General features: G+C 44.2%; 1 protein-coding gene across 2 annotated transcripts in view; it reads left to right on the top strand.

Annotated features, from left to right (window-relative positions):
- The window catches only part of SNX9 (sorting nexin 9), a 798,250-nt gene that overhangs the window by 292,396 nt on the left and 486,854 nt on the right, over window positions 1–19,000 (top strand). For both annotated transcript variants that reach the window (XM_086927315.1, XM_086927314.1), the window contains exon 4: window positions 14,448–14,564. In XM_086927315.1, coding sequence (XP_086783441.1) covers window positions 14,448–14,564 — 117 coding nt within the window. The remainder of the gene's footprint in view (window positions 1–14,447; window positions 14,565–19,000) is intronic.

Below are 19,000 nucleotides of genomic sequence, written 5' to 3' on the forward strand. Positions count from 1 at the left end.
ATAGATTCGGTGTACAGCGCTCTACTATAATCACCACCAGGGAGCAGCCATTTATCCATTGCATAACCCGGATCCATATTGGACCCATAGGTACCATGATTTATAGCTCTCAGCTGTGACGCCCAATAGTATCTCTTAATATCAGGGAGGGCAATTCCTCAGTCGTACCATGGGAGCGTCAACTTAGCCAACGCTATACGCGGTCTGCCTTCCCAAAGTAGGGTGCGCTGCATTCCCTCTACTTCTCGAAAATAGCTAGATGGTACCACATCCAAGGTATTCTGGAGGGCATAAAGAAATCGGGGTAGGGACATCATTTTAAAAAGGGCCGCCCGTCCTAATAGGGACAACGGAAGTTTCTTTCAGCCAGCTACATCACTTTTCAGCCGAGTCAATGGAGGAAGAAGATTCTTATCATATCGAAGTACGGGATCCATTGAAATATAAATCCCAAGATATTTGAACCCTTCCTGAGCGATCTGAATAGGACAATTATGAGGCAGGACAGGGGTGTCACCACACAATACATAGAGATAGGATTTTGCCCAGTTTATTACCAACACTGAATTCCTACCATACGAGGCCAATACATCATAAACAACATTAAGGGATTTCCTGGGATAAGTCAAATAAAGTAATATGTCGTCAGCATATAGGGATATCTGATCTTCAAACTGCGGGACCAACGAATACCCCTTATAGAAGGCTCCCAACGGATCCAGGCCGCAGGAGGCTCAAGAGCCAATGAAAACAAAAGAGGAGAAAGCGGGCACCCCTGTCTAGTGCCTGACCAAGACAAAATGGCGCCAAGACACGATTGTTCACAATAACCTGCGCAAGAGGCTCAGTATATAATAAACGCACCCAGCTAATAAACTCAGGACCAAAACCGAATTTAGCCAATACAGCCCAGAGATATGGCCATTCCACCGTATCAAAGGCCATTGTCGCATCTAACGACGCTAATATGGCCGGTTCCCGCAGGGTATGCACCCTGGCTAGAACCCCGTGTAACCACCTTAGGTTCAACGCCGTATTCCTATGCGGGATAAATCCAGATTGGTCAGGATGTACTAAATCACTAATGACCTTGATCAACCTATTAGACAATACTTTAGCCAAAATCTTGGCTTCCGAATTCAGCAATGAGATCGGTCTATAAGAAGCACAATTGGATCTCGGCTTCCCCTCCTTGGGTATCACTACTATCGAGGCCACTCTCTGGTCTCGGGGCAATACCCCACATTCTCGAGCTTCCAAAAACATATCTTTCAAATAGGGGGCGATCTTATCTGGTCTGAGCTTATACAACTCGATCGGAAGACCATTGGGACCCATTGCTTTCCCAGAATTCAAGGAGCGCACCGCCAAGGCAATCTCATCCGCAGTAAGTTTACTATCCATAAGGTCACGATCCTCCTCCGTCAAACATGGAAGTTGAATATCCCTTAATAATAGGCGCAAATCTTCCTCCGGCCTATCTGAGACAGAAGTATAAACGTTACGAAAATGATCCGCAAAACCATATATTATCCCTTGTGGGTCATTTATATAAGTCCCCTCCTTCCTCTAAATCTCAGGAACCACCCGATCCGCTCTGTCCTTCCTATCCAACCAAGCAATCAATTTACCGGGCTTGTCCTCAACATCATAAAGACGCCCTTGCTGTTCTCGGCTCAAGGCTCTAGCACTATCTGTGACTAACGTCCTCTACTCGAGCTGCTTAAGTTGTAAAACATGTAATCTAGCCCGGGTTACCTCCTGTTCTATTTCCATTTCAATGTTCGCTATCTCCGATTCAACTCGCACCACTTCTTTCTCTTTCTGTCTGTTGACTCCCGCGATGAGGGACAAGGCTTGACCTCTAATCACTGTCTTAAAAGCCTCCCACAGCGAGAACGACGAGGAAACTGAACCCTCATTTTCCTGAAAATAGTGCTCCAACGTTTTTAACAGTTCCTTACGAACCTTAGGATTACGCAAGTGCCACGGGTTAATGGGGGCGATCCTACCACCTGAACCCAAGGTCATCTCAAATCGGAGCCAGATCGGCGAGTGATCCGAGATGCCTCTAGCTAGATGTTTCACTTCAGTAATATACAACGCCTGGGCAGCCGGTACTAGACCATAGTCGATTCGACTACCATGGGCACCAGAGTGGAGGTACACTGTCGCTGATTAGGGTGAAACAATCTCCAGCTATCCACCAGACCCAGAGCCTCCAAAAAGTCGGGTAGCCATTTTTGTGCCCATCCCACATCACGGGACGGAAACCTGTCCATGGTGCCGGGAACCACAGCATTGAAATCCCCACCCAGAATCAACAAACCACTAGGAAGGTCTAAAGCAATCTTCCCCAAGTCAATATAGGTAGTGGTTTGTAGACCCGGGCGGCCATAAATAGAGACCAAGGAGAGAGTATATCCCTCCCAACGTCCCGACACCGCTATATATCGACCCCTCTCATCTGCAACCACGGAGTCAACTATAAATGGGAGAGAATTTCTAAGGAGTATCCCAACTCCCCGGGACCCCGAAGTGAATCCAGCATGCGCAACCAGCCAGTAGCCTTTTCGGTGCATCGCCTTACATGCATTTCCTTCCAAGTGCGTTTCCTGGAGTAGGACTACGTCCGGGGAATGTCTTTTAAGGAATTGTAGGACCACACTGCGCTTGATTTTATCCCCCAACCCATTCACATTCCAACTCAATACTCGCAACCCCCTACCCCCATCACTAAACATAAAGAAGGTCCAACCCCCCTCCAATCCTCGCAACATCAATATGCAACCTTGGAATATGATGCCTTGGAACAACACAAAGAACACAAAAACAAAACCGGAAATAAACACCCCTCCCCTCCTTCCCACCAAACTTCCTGTTACAGTACCCCCACCCTACACCCCTGCTTACAACTATCAAGTCTCCCCAACTTGCAGTGTGCCTGTCGCCCCCACATCTAGACTAAGCTACCAAAAAAGATAAATCTGAGGAGGGATAAGCCCCACCGATAGCCCGTTGACCCCCCATACTTACTGTGCTAACACATTTTATCGGAAAGAGTACAGAAATAGTCCGTTCCAAAACCGTCCCCAGTTCCCACAGCAAGAGTACTTATTCTTGTTCTTGCGAGCCCTCTCCTTCAATACCACTCTGTCTCTGGGGTTTATGCTGAGCAGTTAAAGTGTCCAACCAGTCCGCTGCGACCTCCAGCTTGTCAAAGAAATAAACTCTCATTATGTTCAATTCTCAGCTTGGCCTGGTATAGCATGGCGTACTTGAGTCCCTTATCACGAAGCTTGCGTTTAACCCCCATAAAGCTAATTCTCTGCTTCAGGACTGCCTGTGTGAAGTCCGGAAAAAAACTGATGGATGAGTTTTCATACTTCAAAGGGCCTCCCGATCTGGAGGCCTGGAGGATCGCATCTCTGTCCCTAAAATTAAATATTCTCGCAATCAACGGTCGAGGCGGGGCACTGACACGCAGTCTGCCTCCAGGAACTTTGTGCGCTCTCTCGATGGTAAAGAAATTACTCAGGTCTTTGGGCTTAAGGTGATTAAGTACGAAATCCTCGACTAGGGGATCTGCGGCCTGCCCCTCCGCCTTTTCCGGCACTCCAATCAGACGCATGTTGTTCCACCGGGCCCGTCCTTCAAAATCCTCCAGTCTACGGATAGCCAGGTCATTCGAGGCCTGCAAAGTCCGAACCTCCGATTGCAGTTCTGTTACATCATTAGTGAGGCTAGCAGTCTTGATGTCAAGTGATTTAACTTTCTCACTTGTCTTCGTGAGGTCCGTCCGAATCATATTTACCTCAATAGATACCGTGTCCAATTTATGAGCCAGGGTCTCCATCTTCTGTCCGAGGGAGGACTTGATTCCATCAATGGCGACCATCACATCTTATAGCGTCGGCTCCGCTTCCAGCACGGAGGTTTCTTTCACTCCTTCCTGCGACTTTTCCAGTCCACTAGGCGACCCTTTAGTTTGTGCATATCGGTCCATGTTGTTAGAGTGGGTATAACTTCCCCCTCTAGTGGACTTCGATTGTTGTTTCTCGCCCTCCGGTTCGGTCGCCATTTGTTCGTCGTTCGATTCGAAGCGGAAGCACTGGATAGCCATTGTATTTGGACCAATATCTTGCTTACGACTCTTTAAGAATGCCTGCTAGCAATCCACAGTTCCGTACTGTCGGCAAAAAGCCCAAGCCTCGGCACACTGACTGGTGCGACACGCAGCCAAAATCCTAAATCTCGATTCCACAGGTCTGCAATCCGTTAAAGTGTCGTAATAGTATGGCCCACTGTCGTCGACCAGGGTCTCAGATGTTCTGAAGTGGGACCCAGCGAGGTATCAGAGTTCCAGGCAAAATCGAAAGTGAAACCAGGTGAAGCAGCGAGGCCGGGCCAGTCACTTCCGGTATTTGGAGTCGTTGTTGTCGCATTACAACTCTGGCACAATGCCAACTCAAACACCGGGACTCCAAGAGATACAGGCCTCAAACTGTCCGGACCTCCAACTCTGGTCCCCGGGGCACGTTCGGGACCCGGTTTTCAGCATCCGACACTCCTTCGGTTCCGCTGCAAGAAGCACTCCACAGTAAACAGGATAAACAACAGGATATATTCGGGGGGCTACGAGGGTCTCGGGAGCCCTAAGCTCACGCGGCCATCTTGGATGCGCGCGAAGCTCCTCCCCGGTTTCAGCAATCTTGAGCTTCTCCTGGAGATCACTAATCAGAAGTCTCTCCTTTTTAGGTTTCGCCTGGCGATACGCTGCGCAGGCGAAAACTTTTGTTTACAAGTATGGGGCTTTGTTCCGCCTCTCTGTTCCATTGGCTAGCTCCATAAATGGAGGCTAGCCATTGGAACAGAGATGCGTCACTCATTCCCCGAGCAGATTCGTGGGCGTTCCGGCCATTTTTACTCATCCCGCCCATTTTCGTGCCTCATGCAGCGGTGGGCGGTTGTTTTTTTTTTCTTTTCGTATCGGCATGTTGTTTTCATTTGCAACGTGTGCTTTGCAGGGGTGGGCTGCGCGATTTCACTTTCCAAGAGTTGCTAGCAGGTAAGCGGCATATTTTAATACTTTTTTTAATCCCGTTCCCGCCCCCCTCCTGCTGTCTGTGAGCACGTTCCCGCCCCACCTTCCTGCTGTCCGTGTGCCCGTCCCCGCCCCCTCCCGCTGTCCGTGAGCCCGTCCCCCCATCCACTGTCCGTGAGCCCATCCCCCCTCCGGCTGTCCGTGAGCCCGTCCCCCCTCCCGCTGTCCGTGTGCCCGTCCCCCCTCCCGCTGTCCGTGTGCCCGTCCCCCCTCCCGCTGATGCACCAGAGGCCTGTGGCTGAAGAGCGTTGAACTAAAACATGAATAGGCAGCAAGGAGGTCGGGCTTCATCTCATGGGCCCAGATGAACATACTGCGAGGGACAAGCCAAGCCCCATGCAGCATCACCTCCCCATTCACACTGTGCAAGTAAGATTTGCAATTTGGAACCAGAATGGCCATGTTGAATGCCTGCCCCCCTCTCCTTGGAACTTGTAAGGCCAGCGATCAAAGTTGCGTGAAATAGAAAGCGGTGCCCTTCAGTCGATTCCTGTTCCATAACGGCAGTTTTAGAACGCGCCCCTTTGTTTGTGGCATTATACCCTTCACCTGTGGCAATGGGAGCACGTCCAAAATAGAGACCCGACCCAGACTTCAGCTGTCGCTTGGGGGCTGGCGTTCTTACTTTTGTACCTCTGTGAAATCGTGCACGCAACCAGAACCCACTTCAAATACTCATAATGCGGATGTGTGAGTATCCAGTTCCCTTTTCCTAAGTTCAGTTAGTATATGGGGTACATAGCGAAGGACAGGCGGGGTCATACCGCTTCACCTCCCAGATGCTGCAACAGGGTGAGTGTGTACATACGGACAACCCCGAACCAACAATGAGTTTTGGAAAGACAGGACTTCACCATTACATGTAAATCTCACGATGATTATATGATGCTGAAAACTTATGGTTATTCTGTTCCTGTGTCAACCTTCAAAAGCATCCCAAACGCGCACCTTAACAGTCTGAGTATTTGCCCTCCCTAAGCAAATGATCCAAGTAGAGCATTGTTTACAGACTTTGCTTTGCCCTTACCGAGCACTGTTTACAGACTTTAGTCTGCCCGTACTAAGCACATGCTGCAAACAGAGCAGTGGCCACCGTCTTCCCTCATTAAGCACACGGTGCAAATAAAGCAGTGTTTACTGTCTTTCCTCTGCCCTTACTGAGCTTTGTTTACATACTCCCTCACTAAACACACGATACAAATAGTGCATCATTTACATTATTTTTGTTTGTCTGCTTCTAATAAGGAAAAGACACAAATAGTGGAGTGTTTAAACTTCATGTGTGTCTGCTCCCACTAAACACATGATGTATGCCTATATGCCATTGCTAAGCTTGATGCAGATAATGCAAAGTTTACATTCTTTTTGTGGAACATATTCCATAAAGTATTTTTACCCACTGAGAAGCCAAGAGTCTAGCCCCTGATGCCTTCTTTGAGTGTGTACCAGACAACAGCCAAGGAGGCTGACCCCATGTTTATTTCTAGAAAGCCCTGTATCCAACCCCGCATATGTGTCTGATATGTTAGATCCTGCAATAGGGCTTTCTCAAAACTCCAAGTAGAGGACGTTCTAGGTTTTAACAGCCCCTTGATGTTAAGAATAAGGGGGTTGTGATCGGACATGAAATGTGGGGCTATCTCAATAAGAGAGGGTGACATTAAGAAATAGTGTAGCCTGACAAGGGTGTGATGCGGGCAGAATAGAAAGTGTAGCAGGGGTGGGAAGGTTTCAGGCTAGCCCAAATATCTTTTCAGCCATGCGTATCAACCTGGTTAGTCAAGGCCTGAAAAAACTGTGGTTTTCTGCCCTTATATTTCCAGGTGCTATCAATAGCCCAATTACTGGTCAGGTGAAGGTTGAGACCGCCACAGAGAATTATGGGTGTGGGCCAGTGGGCTAATTCCCCTGATACTAAATTGATAACTCCAGGATCATCCGTATTACTACCATAAATTAAAAAAAGTGTGAAGGGGGGACTACCAGGAAGAAGGCATTCAGTTATAACCTATCTAGGAGTATTAAGAAGGAGCCTCTTTTCAGCCAAGATGCCCACCCCCCTAGTTTTAGAACCTTGAGAAGTTGCCCCCAAAACTTTGAACCCTAAAGAGTCAAGTAGGCATCACTGTGAGCCTTCTATATGTGTTTCCTGCAGACAATAGATGTCTACCCTCAAGGTTCTGAGACCCTGAGACACACTTTGCCTTTTGGAACGATCATTAAGCCCACTGATGTTTACACAAACGATTCTTAATGTGTCAATGTTAGCCATTTAAGAAAGAATTGTGTTCGCCATTCGATGCCTGGAAATATACAGTCTACTTGTATGTACATATGGTGACTAAGTGGTGAATTAAAACAACATGTAGTGCCCATTTTTCCAACAGAAGTGCGAGTGCCTACCCCCCTCCACCCCCTTCTTTGAGCAATCAGGTAAACCCTGAATGATGGCAATCTACATGAGCCCCTGCCGTCAGCCACTCCGGAATCAAAGAAAAAGGCCCAAGTAGCTCCCTCCTCTGGATGGTCAGATGTCAGAGGTCCTCATATGGTTTACTATAGGTAAACTGACAAAAATAAGAGAAAAAACTAGAAGTAAAAGAAAAAAAAGAAAGAAGATAAAATAACGGTGTACAGGCATTGGTGTGTGTGACAAAAGGCCAGAAATAGTCAATAGTAGTCTATAATATTAGAAGAGGTGGTCTAAACTGTACTTGGGTGTCAATCTGTAGAATTACTTTAAAGCTGTGGAATCTGTTGCCACGCCCGTGGGATTGGGATGCATTAGTATAAAATCTTTAAAAGATAAGTTATTACTGACCTATTTTATAAGCTTTCCAGGAACAGGAAACACATACGTGGTTATGTATATACGTTGATTACAGAGAGCTTATTTGATAAAACAAGGAGGAATGTCCTCAGCCAGGTTCATCTCATCTCTGATATGAGCATAGTAGACTGCCTTTCAGGCTCCGTTCACTCTTTCCAACCTCCCAGGCTCAATGCGAACTACTCCACTTTGTTGTTTGATGACTCGGGGTGAAATGTCATGTTCCCAATTCTCCTTGAATACTTCAATGAGTATAGTTCACCCCCAAAAAACCACAGCATCGAAGTTGGTGGTACTGAAAGGAAACCATGTTGCCTGCATACCAGAAGTGAGCCTTTGTAATTGAGGAAGCAGCTAAGAGACTTAGTTTAACCACTTCTCTAACTCGACGGATATTACTGTTGCACCTGGAAAGCTCACGGCCTTTTGTTGCTTTTTAGGATTCCGTTTTCACTACAAGAAGCATTTTCTATAATTAAGGTTTTGTTTGACGAGTAGCATATATGTTCCGCCGTGTTCCACTGGTCTGATTATGCCCCACAAGGGGAAATATGTGTCGTCTGTTTACATGATCAAACAGAGGAAATAAATATGTTTGAAGTTTGTCGTTTAGAAATAAAGTTTTTAGCAATGAACAGGACAAATTGCAAAAGCGTTATATAAAACTTACAAATGCAGTATTCTGAAACTCATTGGGATCGAATATGAAAATTCGAAATGTGTATACTAGTAACACGCTTGAATTATTGTGTTTAGAATTCACCTTTACATCTAATTGTCCTGCATGATTGTGCTTAACATTATTGTGAGTGTTCACTATCAGCAGAAAGAACTAATTCTTATTTTGTTATATTTATATATAATTGGTTATAGCCGTGCAAATACAATTTTGCTTATTTACCAGTATGTCATGGTTAAATATTTTAAATTTACGGGCTTACATTTTTACCAAACTATTGCTGTTATTGGTAAGAAGTTGCTAGAACAAAGCTTTCTTTCACATTTTTGGTCTGTACTGCAGGCAAGTAGCTATAGCGTATATTACGGATTTTTAAACATACATCTATACTAATATAATAAAGAGAGAGCCCAAACCTTTGAGGCGGGTAATCTCAGGAACCACAGCACCAATCACAACACCCAATACAGCGTTGGAAAGGGCAGTTGCAGCTGAAGGACATAGGCTATGCAGACGCCCACCATATACATTTAAAAGGTAAAAGAACCGTGCCAGCAAAGTAGTCCCTTGTGGGCGTGTCTGCGTTGTGCTGTGGGCGTGTGCTGGGGGCGTGACAAACGCTGGGGGCGTGTGATACGTTCCGCCCTTCATGCCATGTCTCATATCGTGTGCTGTGGTCGTGTGCTGGGGGCGTGTGCGGGCCGCGGGAATACGGGAAGAAATAAACGAGTGTTGTGCCCAATATTTCATTGTTTTTCTTCCCAGGTTCTGAACATTCCAGCTCCGGGTGTGCTTGCCCCGCGCTCCCAGTGACGTGCACCTGCTTTACTGTATGGAGGTCAGGCATGGCGCTATTCCCAAGGGCCGGAAGGAGCGCAAACAGGGGCCATTATGCAGGAAATGTAATCTCGCCTTAACGTCCGGTGACGCCTGAAGCGCCTGAAGCAAGAAAGGGACTATCCCTTCCCCGGGAATATGTGATGATATTCCGCAAACCAACATCCTGCATACCCTCACTCCGCAATTTTTATAACGCGGGACTATTAATCCGCAAAGACATCATTTCTAAAACTTTTACAACGCATATGACTTTATCACGCAATCACGCATGCCATTATAACGCAAATGCATGTGTGGTAAAGCCATATACATTGTAAAAGTAGATTATTAAAACATCAAATATAGGTTTGTATATATGTGTTTATTTATATATATATATATATATATATATATATATATATATATATATATATATATATATATATATATATATATATATATATATATATATACATATATATACACACACACATTTTTTAAATTTAATTAAAACATTTATTCTTTTTAATTGTATTATTTATATTATTTTTATTTTTTATTTTACTTTATTACCCTTTACACCCTAAAAACGAATCCCACCCTGCTCCCTTTAAATACCCCTGCACCCCATAATCATAACCCACCCGTACTCCTTAAAATACCCCAACACCCTTAAACACTAACCCATCTTAACCCTATAAATATACCCTGTACCCCAAAACCCAAACCGATCCCTAAACCCTAAAAATACCCCTGTACCCTAAAACCCAAACCTAGCCCTGAACCCTATAAATACCACTGTACCTCAAAACCCAAACCTACCCCTCAACCCTAAAAATACCCCTGTCCCCCAAAACCCAAACCTATCCCTGAACCCTAAAAATATCCCTGTACCCCGAAACCCAAACCTACCCCTGTACCCTAAAATACCCCTGTACCCCAAAACCCAAACCTAGCCCTGAACCCTTAAAATACCCCTGTACCCCAAAACCCAAACCTAGCCCTGAACCCTAAAAATACCCCTGTACCCCAAAACCCAAACCTAGCCCCGAACCCTAAAACTACCCCTGTACCCCATAACCCAAAACTATATCTGAACCCTTAAAATACCCAAACACCCCAAAACATATACCTCAGTACCCCAAAACATATACCCCTATACCCATATTTACCTTATCTAAACATTTTAAAAAAACATGTTTTTACAATTTAAGCATTTACAACGAATTTCGTTGTAAATGTATGCGTGGTAAAAGCATATAAAATGTAATGCATGCTTTATAATGGCATTGCAGAGTCATGGTACTTTCGTAAGGAAAGTATGCGGAGTGATGGTATGCGGAAAGAAAGTTGCGGAATAATGGGTGTTTACCCTCCCCCGGTAAGTACATTGGTGGCACGGCGGCCCACATCTCCAGCAACATACTCATATTTTTTCACCACCCATTTCAAAAATGCACAGGTCTCTCTCATTGATGGCCAGCACCGACATACACTTTTAGACACACCTCCCGCCACAAGTTCTAGAATTGCGAACTTTAGAGCTGGGGAGCTACGTTCGAATCTCGGCATCAGCTCAACATCCTGTGATTCCAGGCAAATCGCTTTGTCTCCCTGTGCCTACCACAAATGAATGTGTTCTTCTGTAATGTAAATTGTGCTCATGCCATGTTGCCGAGTTCGCGCTAAATAATATTGCAAGGTAAAATAAAGTAGGGAAACTCAAGTTTACACACTACTGAACGCGCACTCTTAAGTGCATCAGCAGTGCACTGTGAATCGGAGCATTTCACAGGCCTGTTAAAGATAAGAAATGCTATCAAAACGAAATCCTACAAAACAATATACTACTGGCCGGCAGCAATTCATACCCGGACAACATCGGGACGGGCTGCTAGTTTCTAATAAGTCCTTTCAGGAGTCGTAAATTGCTAATTATGATATGTAAACTGCTCTAGCTAGGTCTACTGCACAGCAGTCAGCTACCTTGTACGACATAACATTTATTGACCATATACTGAGATCATGCATATTTTTAGGTGCACTAAGAATGTTGTGATCTTTTTGAGGAGAGGCTATATGATAAATTGTGATGACATCATTTAGCTAAAATTATTGCTAACAATCGACAAATAGTTATTATAACTTATTAAGAATTTTTTTTCAGGTTGTAATGTATAGCTTACTGTCGAAATAACTTTGCATATTTACATATGGTTTTCCAAAACAGACACTGAAAATTTAAAAAAGAAAAATCCTACATCAATATTATTAGCATTTGGAAGCTCATGGTTTATCCAAAAAGCTAAACAGGGCATGCGAAAAGCACAACACCACCATACTTACCTACACTAATAATCAAAGCAATGGCCGACTGCTTTTTTTTTCTGAAAATCTACAGCCCAGAGATTTATTGGAGCCATCCAAGTATTTTTGGAAAGCTGAGATTTGAATCTGTGATGGAAGCCAGACCCCTAAGCTTTTACAGAGTAAATTTAGCACAACCCTATGAAAGCCTTGCAGTACTTTAAATACATGATTTGCAGGACCAACTGGGCTGCATTTGTATGCTTGCTGGAGAAGGTAGGTATTAGGTTAACTTGAACCAGCATGCTTTTAACCCTCTCCTGCATGTCATGTTTATGTATTTCTTATGATTTCATGTGGTTAAAATGCCACTTGCTCTGATCCAAGTTGAGTGCCTTAGGTCATATGATTTCATTTCCGGTGAAGTCTTCATTAGGCTAACTGGTAGTGTTACATGGTTCCTACACATGTAGTAGGACTATGGATTGGATCAACAAAACTTCACAATATAGGGGTTGATGGCCTGATTTAGATCTTGGTGGACAGGTTACGCCGTCACAATGGGATATATGTCACCAATGTGACGGAGTAACCCGTCCGCCAAGATCTAAATCAGGCTCTGAGTCATCTTTTATCATTAGTAAATGTTGGACTGGCTAGCTCACTCAGTACCGCATCTAAACTCCTAAACCTCCAGAGTTGTATATGCTGTTGGCAACCTCGAACATGACTACCTTTCAACCCAAGGAATTTTTGGAAACACATCTAATCCTTTCATTGGTCACTTTTGCATGCTCAAGGTTTCACAAAGAAAAGAGACAATAATCCATTTCCGAATGTTTATTGAAAAGATCTAACAATTGTATATAAAACATGACCTGAGATTATTAGAAAGTTGAGACACATCATTGTTATAAGCATTATTAGAAAAGTTACAAATATGCCTAACTTGTCTATATTGATTATTCCTAAAATGACTCCTATCTGTCACTAATACCCCTACACCAGCGAGAGCTTGGTGGGAGTACCCTTCTACAAGACCAAGTTGGAATGCTCTAACCCTATGCTTTGGTGTAATATCTCTGAAAGCAGTCTCCGTGTATTAACAAATGCACTCTGTTTTAGTGTGCAAGCATAGCTATCTTCCTTCATAGAATGTGTGTCCGGTCCTGCAGAGCTGCATCTCATTCACATCTCTCTGCAGCATCCATGATAACGCTGGTGTGATGTGCCTATAGTCTGAATGCTAAATGGGCACTGTTTAAATAATAAAGTACCAGCCGTATCCCATTCTGCATGAGACGCAGAAAAACATCTTTACTTAGTCTGGAGAAAAGAGTTGTCTCCTACAAACACAAAGCAAGGACATCACATTCTAGTAAGTGTCCCTGAAACTACAGAACAACAATGTCTAAACATAACAAATGAGTATGTGGCATTTTGTTGTATTAATGAAAAATGTGTTTAAATCACCGTCTTGGAAAGATGCTAAGTTAAAAAGAAAAACTAAAATGGAACCATCATTTAATCCCTATAACAGGAGTTAGGAAAATACTTAAATGCCAGCTTCTCAGGAACTGCTGTGAGGTGTTGGGATCCAAATCATCTTCAGGCATTGTTGAAGAATCCAGACAATGCAATTTTAGCTTTGCTGGTAGTACCAGCCACACAACACAAGTATTGTACTGTAAGGAAGATACCTCGGAGGTACTGATGGAAGGATCCAGTTGAATGTTAAGCAACCATTTGGGTTGGGCCCTACACTGACGGTAACAACAAAAAGCTCCTTTACAGCTTCTCAACTCCAACATACTTTTCAGGTCATGAACTACATCAAATCTGAAATCCAACATTACCAGGAAGGAGGGCCAGCTCACCAGAATGGTGATTCCTTGTGTCAATCTCTTGTTCTGTTTTAGAGCTCAGACAGGAAGCAAGTTATTAGAGCAATAGTTGTGCACAGCTTGTGTGCTGGGAGTGGCTTGTGTTTCTCTATATGCCATCAGCAGTATAAACTGCACTGCAGAACAGTAGAACTCAATTCAAGTACGCAAACAGCCACCATCTTATGAAATATGCTAGCATTCATTGCACCTTGTGGGCGCACATATGTTTATGTCACAACGCGGACACTGTTAATTGAGACCACCCACATTTGCAAAGTCTTTTCAGACTAGACTAAGAAAAATTCTCACTGCACGTTCATGCTACATATATTACTGCAGAAAGCCCCCAATTTTGTCTATCTTAATAAAATTTTCTTGAACTTAAAAAAAGAAACCTTTGAGTAGAAAGGCTTAAGGTCATATTGGGAAATTAAAATTCCATGCATAAACATGACTGGGCATATTAAAATAGGCCCTAAAGACAGTTGTTCTCTTATTGTGTTTACCATGCGCTTCCCCATAGCAGCCCCTTCTTCACAATTTACTGCTGTAAACTCAACTTTCCAATCCTGATCCAGTGCTATCCCCCCTCTGTTGACAGTAACAAACCTCCAGATCGCACTGGGTATGCTTCGGCAGCTATCATGCTCTGCTATTGTATCTCGCTCAGTCACAGATCGGTGCAGCAAGAGTCCCAGCTCATACCTTGTCATGATGCATCCTCCCCACAGCTCTATGTTTTCAAACTTGAGACTTTTCGGTAGTGCTGTTATAAACTGAAGCAAATGTTCTTATAATTCTAATCACTCTTTTACTCATTAGATCCTGGCAGATGGCAAGAACGGTCCCCATAGTGGCAGTTCAGCAGCAGACCAAGCTTTCTTAGACTCTCTCGTGGGCAGTACGGCTCAAGTGAGTTCTGCAAACTCCAGTAACCAGGTATGTCCTTGCCTAACCTGCTTGTTTACACAATGTCAAAAATGACCTTTGTACACCATAGACAAACTGTGAATGCTTTGAGTTAGTCAAACATGCAGCTTTTGTGGCCAACCTATTTTACAGTTTTGCTTGCCATTTGATAACATACTGTGTTGCTTCTCATTAACAAATTGTGTTTTTAAGAATGCGGTAATCTTGTAACAAAAAGTAAGAGTGTTTACAATATTAAAAGAAATGACAGACTATATATCCTTGTTCTTCAAAATACATTGTTTGGCAACCATTTATCTTGATCAAATAGTTATTTTATTTAAACTGAACATACGCATCGAATAGTTAGTGAAATATCTCCGGTGATCTCGGGGTGGATATTTCTCTGAAGAAAAAAGTTTTAAGGATTATTAATAGATATGTTTAAGTGTGAGCTTGGAAGATGTGATTGAACAGATTCTATTGAGATGCTATACATTTCTGAACTAAAATTGTTTGCAGAATTTACTTTAACACACTAGATCTTAAGCTGGTCTATTTCAAATATGCGGGAAGGTCCTGCCCGATTGTAGTGAACAATATATTCCTGCTTTGTGATTCATGTGACCTGAGATATCTGGAATTAAAGATCGTTTTACTGTGTCTCTAGGATCACTTAGACTGTAATTTTGCACCCAGGAGCGATTGTGTATTTGTATCACATAAACAACCGCAGTTAGGCAGATGGGTGTTCGTATGATTCAGAACATCTTGGTTCACTGTCCATTGGTGGTAATTGCTTGGTGGTCTAGTGACTAATTAAATCAAGGGTGTTTTGGAAGTTCGAGGTGGACTGAATCACAAATCTGGTGGTATGCAGGTCTGATATTTATAGTTATTTTAAGAAAGATATAGGGCATATACGATATTCAGCGGGGAAATGTGGATAACTTGTAAAGGAGAACAATTTCAATCTGCCAGAGGCTGCCCTGTCTGGGATCCTATATTATTTTAATATCCTCACACCCTGCAGTCAACATCTAATAATAAATCGCATGCATCTGTGTACTTGTGATTAATTTGGATATACAGCTTGTCTTTGTCAATAATGCAGTTTTTACTTTTGCAATTAAGGAGGGAGTGGACCAGCATGCTTAATGTTTTAATATTGTGTTTTATTTTAAAAGATTTATAGATTTAATGCATTTTTCACTCTTGAACCATTGAATGAATTGTTGTTGTTTCTAATTCCTGTGATGAGTAGGTTTTAATTGAATGCGTGTTGTAGTGTTGACTCACTTATACAAATAAAACTAAAATAAATATATCAATAGGAAAAGTTACCGTGATTAAAGCAGTCACTCATTATTCTCTTTCACAAGCAAATCAAGCAGAAGAAAATATACACCTCCTACTGTCCTTTCTCTGTAATTAGTCTTGCTGAGAATATATTTTCAAAGATGCTGGTAGGAAGAATGTGTCCTGTATGAAATGTGGTGCTTTTGGAATAGGCTGGATACATTATTTGAGGATCAATGTATGAATTAGATATCTGCACCTCAGCATAAATTATATCTGCTAGACACTTTAGACTCAGGTTCCTTACCTTAGAATATTCCTCAATCATCAGACTGGATCCCGAAAATCTTGAGCGGTACCTTTGTGCACCTTTATGTGGCGTTGATCGCCCCTCTATTGGCGGCATCCACGCTGGAAGTAACATGCGCTGTGTCTATAAAGGTGCCTCTGCAGCGCACTGTAGTCAGTTCTTTTCTTTCTGCGCCATAAACGTAGATCCTGAGAAAGCTACCTTGTCCGTTTTTTGGGCTATTTTTTTGATGTTTTGTTGTGCACTTTGAGTTTTTGTTGGCAGTGTGCAAATAGGGGTGTTCCCTAAAAAACTGTGACCTGTGGATCTTAAACACTGCGGTTCCGGTCATGGGCAGATGTCTGTGATGAACCCCTCACCTGGTTTGCCTCTGGTGCTGGACCACAACTCCAAGGCCAGCTGTGACTGTTGCACCACGAATCCTAAGATGCTTTGGGAGTGCTTCATAAAGCTCATAATCACCCCACACCAATCAACTCTACGAAGTTCCAGATCCCGGTTGTACGGAAGGTTCCATGACTTCTTGCTGAGCAGTTTCCACCGCTCATCATCATGCTCAAAGCAGTTTTTGTTGGGTAAGTCACATAAAAAAATATAATAAGTTTAAGCGTTCAGCAAATTCTTCACCCCAATGTACGTTTTTTGACGCCCAATGTCAACTCCGACGCTCACCAGAACTCACCCTTCAAAGTCAGACTGGCTCTATTTTTTGCTAGGCCCTGTGGGGATTAAGATTGGGGAGGATTAAAGATTGAGTTATCTTGAACCCATGGAAGAGCCCAAGGATAACCGGTATGAGTAACTTGCAGATGCAAGTGGTTTGGACACCTCTCCAAACACTGACTTAGTCATTCCTCTTAGTGTGGCTGCGGAGGAAGAGGATGTGGCGTTGATCGCCCCTCTATTGGCGGCATCCACGCTGGAAGTAACATGCGCTGTGTCTATAAAGGTGCCTCTGCAGCGCACTGTAGTCAGTTCTTTTCTTTCTGCGCCATAAACGTAGATCCTGAGAAAGCTACCTTGTCCGTTTTTTGGGCTATTTTTTTGATGTTTTGTTGTGCACTTTGAGTTTTTGTTGGCAGTGTGCAAATAGGGGTGTTCCCTAAAAAACTGTGACCTGTGGATCTTAAACACTGCGGTTCCGGTCATGGGCAGATGTCTGTGATGAACCCCTCACCTGGTTTGCCTCTGGTGCTGGACCACAACTCCAAGGCCAGCTGTGACTGTTGCACCACGAATCCTAAGATGCTTTGGGAGTGCTTCATAAAGCTCATAATCACCCCACACCAATCAACTCTACGAAGTTCCAGATCCCGGTTGTACGGAAGGTTCCATGACTTCTTGCTGAGCAGTTTCCACCGCTCATCATCATGCTCAAAGCAGTTTTTGTTGGGTAAGTCACATAAAAAAATATAATAAGTTTAAGCGTTCAGCAAATTCTTCACCCCAATGTACGTTTTTTGACGCCCAATGTCAACTCCGACGCTCACCAGAACTCACCCTTCAAAGTCAGACTGGCTCTATTTTTTGCTAGGCCCTGTGGGGATTAAGATTGGGGAGGATTAAAGATTGAGTTATCTTGAACCCATGGAAGAGCCCAAGGATAACCGGTATGAGTAACTTGCAGATGCAAGTGGTTTGGACACCTCTCCAAACACTGACTTAGTCATTCCTCTTAGTGTGGCTGCGGAGGAAGAGGCTTGACTCGCCTTGGTGGTGAGGAAGGTGGCTGATATCCCGGACCTCACACTGCATTTGGTGGCGGTCAAGACAAATGTCTCTTGAGAGAGGTGCTTCAGCTGGAGGTTGCTCCACAGAACCTTTCCTCCCTTTTAATAAAGTACTCATGGATGTCTTCCTCAGGTCATGGGCCAAGCCCTGCACAGGGGCTCCTGTGCACAGGACGAGCGTCCACCACTATTGCCCCACTCCTGGGGAACTAGCTTTCCTCATCCAGCACCCCAGCCCAGAGAGTCTGGTTGTCGAACCTCAACATCAGAAGTCATCCCCTAGGATGGTCCCTATCACACCACCAGTTTTGAAAAACTAGAGACTGGACACCTTCGGCAAGCTGATGTTCTCTTCTGCCAGCCTTGCACTGTGGTTCGTGAACACTGCATGCCTCTTGGTCTTGTGTTCCTATGCAGTTTTGGATTCATTTGCTCAAGTGCTGCTCATGGTCTCGGAGGAGGCAGAAAAGATCACCATACACTGCGGACAGGAATAAGACTGATCACTATGCAAAACGATTGCTTTGTCTGTGGCACTACTTTGCCACACCTGGCTGAGGTTTACTGGCTTTTCGGGGGATGTCGTGGCATCTCTTATGAGCTTTTTGGTGATTAGGTAGATTGGTGCTAAGGCGCTTTTAAGGACAGCTGGGCCACCCCCTAGTTGCTGAGACTATACACGGCTGCACCAGCCATTCTCTTTCACCCCTTCTGTGGCTACGGTAGGGGCTACCAACTGCGTCAATTGCCCGGCCAACAGGCTCCCCAGTACTTTTGTGGATGTGGTTCCCAAAAGCCCAGTGGGACTCATGGTCAAAGATCTGCCCAGTACTCCACTCTGCCAGGCGTAGCCTCCAAATCATTTTACTATGCACTCTCACCATCACGGGCAACCGGTCAGCAACCGTATCGAGCTCCATCTGCCCGAAGCCAGTTCTTCACCTCATACGAATGGGTGCTCCAAATTGTTCAGTGGGGTTAAACCCTTTCTTGCCTAGAAACCCCGCCACCCATGCAACAATGTCCAAACCGGCTTATGGAGGACAGTCTCCCTGCTGCGATAGGAGCTGCTACCTCTTTTGGCCACCGAAGCAATTGAGAGAGTGCCACCATCAGAAGAAGGCAGT

This window comes from Lissotriton vulgaris, chromosome 6 (genome assembly GCF_964263255.1).
Source record: "Lissotriton vulgaris chromosome 6, aLisVul1.2, whole genome shotgun sequence".
NCBI lineage: Eukaryota > Metazoa > Chordata > Amphibia > Caudata > Salamandridae > Lissotriton > Lissotriton vulgaris.